The following is a 7,591-nucleotide window of genomic DNA, read 5'->3' on the forward strand; positions in this document are numbered from 1 at the left end:
AAAAGTTAGAGAACGGAGGCTTAGGTTTCTGGTGTACTGAAAATGGGTTTGGTTGAATGAGAAGCATGCGTATGGTATTGGTGATTATTGATAAGGAATTGTGAAAGTGGTGAACTGGTGAGTTCTGAATGAATTGTGATAGCGGTGAACTAATGAGTCTGGGAATTGGAATGGAATGATCGATCCATGATATATTGAAAAAATGATTTCTGAAAACTACTGAATCACTATTTTATATTGAGATTGTTGAGACGCTATGCGCCTGACAGGGATGGTTTGGTTGGATCCTGCCTGTCGAGGTAGCGGCGGCGTAAGGGGGGTGGTTCGTCCCGCATACGTTGAAATGTGAAGTCCGTGGCAATAGTATCCCGCTCACATCCCTTCGGATCACTAGAGTGTGCAAGCACAAAATCCTGGACGGTGTTTTGAGCGCCATATCTCAGGGGTTCCCATAGTGATTCTGAAAGGCGACATTTCCATGGAGATGTGTCGAGTTGGCAGTTGAACTAACAATATGATATCACAGCCAATAGGGCAGACATTCATGGTGGCCATTTTCTATATGGTTGCTTACTTTGTCTACTTGCATTCTATGCCTCTTGTATAACATGCATAATTGCTTCTTGATTTACTTGCTATACTTGATTATTTCTTGTGTATTACTTGTATGTAATTATTTGTGCTTTCTACTAGGATTGAAGAGGCTCGGTAGGCAGTGGCGATGGGATCGCATGGCGGTTAGGATGGAGAAGGCTGTGGGACAGCGGTGAACTGATAGTTAAAAATCCCTTAAGTTAGTTTACCCCCTTTTTATAAAGGTGTTAAAGTTATGGTTTTAAATTTTAGTATGCTTTAAGTTGAATCTTGTGTTGATATGAAGCTCTAGGATTGCCTCTGGCGTCCCGTGGTCTTATATCTTACATTACTGAGCACTGTTACTATACTGAGAACTTCCAGTTCTCATTCCATACATTGTTATTGTTTTTCAGATTCTGGTCGCAACGCACCTCGGTGAGTTACTTTGATGGTGACAGAGCGGAGGATTCTTTACCATATTTTAGTAGTCTCTTGATTTATTTTTATTAGTACTCTCACTCTTATATTTATTTGCCTTAGAGCCTTACTTTTTGTGAGATATTCTGTGTATGCTTTTTACGTTCAAAACTCTGTATGTCAGTATTAACTATTCGGCCTAAACTCCGCGGGCTGTGGCTAGTATCTTATGATCGTTATACTCTTATATTTTGTTATCTTGTACCTTTATCTTGTGCCTTAAGTTTGTAGCTTTGTTCGTGCTTTGTAATTCCGTATTTGAGCTTATTTTCTAAATCGGGCTTCTAGAATTATTATTTCTTCTACTTATATTTACGTATAAAAGCCTTAGGATTGTCATAATCTTTGATTAACCTTTGCTTTACGGCATGAGGTAAGGCTTAGAGTAATTAGGGTTTTACAGGAGGCATGATGGTAGGAACGCCGTCCGGTCTGGAATCATCGAGAGATAGAGAAGGCGGAAGAGCAGGAGGCTGTAGAGAGTGACCCGAGATAGAACCTGTAGAATCATCACTAGGAAAAAGGTCAACATTGGGGTTAGTGAAGAAAGGTGACTGAGTAGAAGGAATGGACTTAAAGGAGGAAAATCAAGAAAACATGTGATGCTCCTAGAAGACAATTTGATGAGATATACAAATACGTTTAGAGAGTGGATCCCAACAACGATAACCTTTGTGTTCAATGTCATAACCAGGAAAATAACACATGCGAGCTCGAGGTTCAAACTTACTATGTTCATGAGGCTGAAGAAGAACGAAACAGATACAACCAAAAACTCGAAGAGAACAGTAATCTGGAAAGGTATGATAAAGACGCTCAAAGGGAGTAACATTACCAAGAACAAGAACAGAAAAAGGAAATCTATTGATAACATGAACAGCAGTAAGAACAACTTCACCCCAAGTACACTCAGGACACGAAAAAAAAAGAAGCACTGCCTTTGGGAGATCCACGTACCATTTTTTGCTTTGGGTGATATAAGTAATATTTTCATGCCTTTAGTTTATCTAAGTAGTTTACCCTAATTAATTTTATGACTGATTTTCGACGTATATGTAACATAGTTGAAATTTATGATACCAGAAGATCATCACCTCATCACTTTGAAATTTGAACAAAACTTTAAACGGTATAAAAAAATACAATAAAAAAGTATTTTTTTAAAAAAATAAAATTAACTAACTAGCAGCTTAAATTAGTATCTAAAAATTTTTTAAATACCCTAAATTTTATTTTATTTCAATTTTGTTCTAAAAGTTTTTGATTTGCATCAAATATACTCTTGACGACTAATTTTTCAAAAAATTTAGAACCAATTCAACAATAATTTTACAAAAACAATCATTAATCAAATAAATCAGAAATAGTTACCATACATTATTATTCGATTAGTCCTAAAATATTTAAAAATTTAATTGTCAGAGATATATTTGATACAAATTAAAAAACTTTTAATAAAATAAAAAAAATTTAAACTATTTTAAAAACTTTTAACTGATTAAAAAAACATATATTTTACCCAAAGTTTTAAAACTGATGAATCTATGTATTTGATATTGTATCATATCCTGTATCTACTCCCGTATCCGTGCATAAATTAAGTTTGGGTGTAGATCAAGCCTGCCATTAGTAGTGTTAAGGAAATGTACCACAAATGTAAAAACATCTCTGCCATCATGAGGAAAAGAAACAACATGCGTTGCATAATGATTATCATAAGACATTTTCGTCAACGATAATTGGGGAACAGGAAAAGTGAAAAGATGATTCCCCAAAAAATGATTTTAGAAATGTTCATTAGGAGATCATTAATATGTAAAGAGAAAATATCGAATCAGACCATCATTTTCCTAAATAATGATATACACAACAAAATCACTACAAAACTAGAGAGAAAAAGGAAGGGTAAAAAAAAGTGACCCTCTCTCTCTAAACAAAAATGAACAAAACTTAACTAAATGGCTTGTTATGTAAGTAACAAAATTTTACAACGAAAACTAAGTAGTCTTTGGTTTAGTTCCGGTCACCCTGGAGTAGAAGAAAACACCAGCAAGAGCTATAACAGTTCCTGCAGATTAAAAAAGCAATTTACAATCTCAGTATATAGCAACTTCAACACAAATTTTCTTCACATAGAAGAAATTCTTACCAATTGCATTGACAAGTGAGACAGGTGTACGGAAGAACAAGATAGAGCTCACAATAACCACAACTCTCTTAGCACAATTTGCCACGGAGTGGGTAACAGGTGACACCCACTGTAATATCATGTAAGCAACCTGCACACAAATACTCCCATTCACGAAAACAAAAAGGTTATATAATTCAGTCCAAAAATACAGAATGACTTTAGATAAATTTAGAGACTAGACCTTATTTCTGTTTCTATGACTTGGTAACAAACCATGATAGATGGACACCGGACACATATATATAAAATATAAAATATTTTTTAGATAATGATATTTTGATATTTTATTGATATTAAAATATAAATTAATTTTTTAATTATTTGTAGTGTTTTATTTTAATTATATAAAATATTTAAAATATTTTTTATTTTAATAAATAATAATATATACTATTTTTAAATTTATTCAAGAATACATGTTAATAATAAAGCTGGACACGCTGATATGTGATGGTATTTAAGTGTGTCCAAATGTGTCTCCAAAAAAAATTTCTTTTTATTAAGACACGATTAAATACAACAGACATACGTGTCGGACGAATGTCAAAGAGTATCGTATCTGAAATGTGTCTGACACACGGATACGGCAACTAAGCAAAGTGTACATACTTGATAGGTAACAAATACTAGAAGTTCTTGACTAAGCAAACTTCCCAAAGGTTTTAGTATTTCATGAGAGATACTCAAGAGTTCAATCTAGTATGTCAACAAGTATTTTACATCAAACAATAGTATGATAAGTTTGCGTTTTTAATTTTTCTTTTCTCATTTTCATTACTTCTATTTTTATGATTGTATAAACAGCAAAAGTAAAGAAAAAAATATTTACTATTTTCATTGTTTCTTTTACAAATCAGACTGAAGTTTTTTTGTTTTAAGTTATTGCTCATGAGTTATGATTTATGAATATAAGAGAAAAACTCACTTGTTGATATGCATGGAAACAGAATGCAGCAAGAAAAGATCTGATGTACACTTGTTTAACATTTAATCCCTGCCAACAAAGATCAAGTGAGAAAATATATTAGTCCCCTCAACACCATAGAACATAGTATATTCTGGTTTATGAGAATGCTGATTGCTAACACCAATTGTATCAATTTTAAGTTTTAACCCTCAAGTAATATTATACATATACTCACAGCAGAATGCAGATAAGCAGGGGTAAATATGAAACCCTCCATAATGAGAGTCAAAGGTGCCGTCAATAGGAAGGACATAACTGTAATTATTGAGAAGAGGGTAATGTTGTCCATTGATTCCTAACAAGAATAAAATGACTTGTCAATGTCACTTTCTGCTTGTATATGACATACAAGTTAACAGTATATATGCAAAAAATATAAACATAAGTGGAATTCATGCAAAACTTTTGGAAATGGCTTTAGATTGTTACCTCCTCCTTAACCATGAGCTTTTTGCTAAGAACATTACGAGATTGATTTGACAAATTAGAAGCCATTGCACTCCAAAATCCAGTCCTTTATATATCATGCCGGGAAAAATATGCACATATGAGAATTCAAACGACAAATACATTCTAGTAAATATTTTCAGTTTAATTACTTTGCTAGTTCTTAAAGTTTCACCAAATTTGTAATTAACTCCCTATACTTTAAAAGCTTTTACTTTTGTTCCTACACTCTCTTCTGTTCCACCAGAAGGAGGGAGATCGTACCAATTGAAAGAGGCCTCGGTAGCAGAAGCCAGTGCCACCCCACCAGCAATAGGCACAAGGGAGCCAATCACCAATGCAGTAGGCATCTATAAGGAAGTTCGAATTAAAATAGAGTTATTAAGATTAGAAAACAAAATTCAGAATTGAATATTAAACATTCAATGTGTTCATTTTTTTATTCAGCTAATTACAATTATTATAAGGATGCTGGGGTTAGGCAATAACCTCTCGAAGGAACATAGCAGAAAGGATCACAGAAAAGAAAGGCTCCATTGCCTTTATTGTATGTGTGAAAGACACAGCAACCTTGCCAAGACTCATATTAGTGAAAAGATTCCCCAAAGTATGTACCACAGCCAGTGGCAATATGGCTGCAAGCTACCATGCCAACCAAGAAGAAAAAAATTATATATACACCCAAAAACATAAGCAACACATCAAGTAAAAATAATAAAACGTATAAGAGTAGCATAACAGATAACAACAACAACAACGACAACAACTCATTTGAATACATATATCAATTTAAATACCTGAGCACCACTGAGGTTTGGCCTCTTGTAAAGATTGGAACACCACATAAAGGACACAAGGGCAGCCCCAACAGCAAATTGAACCGCGGTGACAGTTATAGGAAAATGGTACACCTTCAATACCTATATGATTATAGCCAACATCACAGCATGAACAAGGTTAAGTACAATTTCAGATTTACTTTTAAGACGCAAAAAGAAAAGTTCATGATGATATGTGAGTGTTGACCTGTTTGTTGTAGATGTTGAAGTATATGTTAAAGATGATCCAAAGACCAAACAAGGCTCCTAGCTTCAAAGCTCTGAGCAAAACGTCGCCGCCGCTGCTGCGGTTTTCGCTGGCACTCTCCGCGGCAGCCTTGGGGACGAAGCGATCGGAGGGTAGTTTGAAAGAGGATGAAGAAGAAAGAGGCCATGATGGTGTTGCTGGTTGGCGTATGAATGAACATGAAAATGAAGAATCCACATTGATGATGTTGGCTTTGGAACTGAAAGAGGAAATGAAAGAAGAAGAAGAGACGGAAAGATGGTGGAGGAAGGGTTTGCGGAAAGGGGTGAGGGAGAGAGTGAAAGCCGAGCTCTGCATGTTTGAAAATCCGATAGAACAGAGCAGCAACAGTTCATTAAGGTTAAGATTTATTGTCGTATATTACAGTTTGACTCTCATGAACCACTTTTCCTAAGGTTGCATTCCTTTTGGCAAACCTTAGGGAATATGAAATTAATCAAGGAAAGGTCGTGTGGATCTCAATAGTTCTCGTGATCTTTTCAAAATTATTATTGGTATGTTAGATATTTCTAAAATGTAAACAAAATATATGGTTATTATTAATTAATTATAATTATATATATTTTGATTATCTTAATTTTTAAATAAAAAATGTGTTAATTATTGATAAAATATTAATCCTAAAACCTCTTTGATAAAATATAAGTGTAGTGAACTATTTTTTTAATTTTTTTTTCATTGGTGGGTATATCATGTTTATACTTTATACTGCGTGGCCATTGCCATGTTCTGCTTTCTTTGTCAATGGGACTTGTCTTTTTAGGAGAAACGTGTCAAATTTGACCTTATTGGACTTGAAAAGGTGACATCAAATAATGTGGTTAGAGAAGAAAGGAGAAACACTCGAAGCTAACGAATGAGGAAAAGAAAGTGAAGTGCGACTTTTGATCCTCTCACCATTATATGGCCGGCGGCTACCTTCCTTTATCTTTTAAGTGGAGAGATTGAGGCCCTAATGGGCAATTAGAATTAGGATAAGCTACAATAATTAAATTAAATCTATTATTTATTATGTATTATATATTATTAATTCTAAAATCAAAATATACTATATATTTTTTTCATTGAAATTAAAATCAAATTTTTTTTTTAAAATTAAAGAATTGTCTCTGTTTTTCTCTCTCATTATTTCACCCACTCTATCTCTCTTATTCATGCATCAATTTTATCTCTTTTACATATCATTATCAATGACTAATTACAAATTTAACAATCAAAATATGCAACATAATATTCTCTAATTTCAATTAAAATTGAAAATAAAATATTAAAATCGAAATTGAAATATAATTATATTATATTATTAATTTAGCGACCAAAATATGTCACATGACACTCTCACATTAAAATTAAAATAAATTTTTACCTCTAAAATTAACAAATTATCTTCCTCCAATCTCTTATCTATCTCTTTCCCCTTCTCTATTTTTTCTATATTTCTCACTCTATATATAACTTATAATTTATATTTTATATTACTAATCTGACAAATAAAAATATATCACGAAATATTCTTTCATTACAATTAAAATAAATTTTTTCTTTCCAAAATTAACAAACTCCCTCTTTTCTTCTTCTTTATCTTTTTCTCTCTTTTCCCTCTTATTCACTATCTCTTTCTATATTTTTATTCTTAAAAAAATAAAATTAATAAAATAATATAATTTAAATAAATTCATAAAATTATAAACAATACATTAAATTCATAATTAAATATAATTAAAAAATAATTCTGTAATATTATTCCCATAAAAAAATATTATTATATGCATATTTTTTTAATTTTTTTATTTAGTTTTAAATTTGATGGCCTATATTATACTAATATCTAATTTTATTTATATATA

The 7,591-nt window shown here is 32.3% G+C and overlaps 1 protein-coding gene across 2 annotated transcripts; it reads right to left on the reverse strand.

The window, feature by feature from the left end:
- Nucleotides 1-2,787: 2,787 nt before the first annotated feature.
- On the reverse strand, nt 2,788-6,178 carry LOC107492991 (phosphoenolpyruvate/phosphate translocator 1, chloroplastic). Of its 2 annotated transcripts, none has more exons than XR_001592892.3 (9): nt 5,685-6,178; nt 5,456-5,578; nt 5,148-5,300; nt 4,923-5,008; nt 4,641-4,725; nt 4,387-4,506; nt 4,170-4,238; nt 3,203-3,345; nt 2,788-3,121 (listed from the first exon to the last, which is right to left on the reverse strand). XR_001592892.3 is itself a non-coding variant. In XM_016114072.3 (9 exons), exons 1-9 carry the CDS (start codon nt 6,039-6,041, stop codon nt 3,051-3,053), a joined length of 1,194 nt encoding a protein of 397 aa, XP_015969558.1. In that variant the 5' UTR covers nt 6,042-6,176; the 3' UTR covers nt 2,788-3,050. The 2 variants fall into 2 exon arrangements, 1 of the variants encoding a protein (XP_015969558.1); XM_016114072.3 differs by having other exon boundaries at nt 3,203-3,332; nt 5,685-6,176.
- Nucleotides 6,179-7,591: the final 1,413 nt, after the last annotated feature.

The sequence above is a fragment of the Arachis duranensis genome, chromosome 1 (assembly GCF_000817695.3).
Source record: "Arachis duranensis cultivar V14167 chromosome 1, aradu.V14167.gnm2.J7QH, whole genome shotgun sequence".
NCBI lineage: Eukaryota > Viridiplantae > Streptophyta > Magnoliopsida > Fabales > Fabaceae > Arachis > Arachis duranensis.

Bases quoted from the DNA above. Each gene is read 5' to 3' on its own strand.
- LOC107492991 (XM_016114072.3), bottom strand. From the start codon at position 6,041: ATGCAGAGCTCGGCTTTCACTCTCTCCCTCACCCCTTTCCGCAAACCC. The intron at 4,726-4,922 runs GTACGATCTCCC...TGATATATAAAG, and splicing joins ACCGAGGCCTCTTTCAATTG to GACTGGATTTTGGAGTGCAA. The intron at 3,333-4,169 runs GTGAGTTTTTCT...ATTTGTGTGCAG, and splicing joins GTTTCCATGCATATCAACAA to GTTGCTTACATGATATTACA.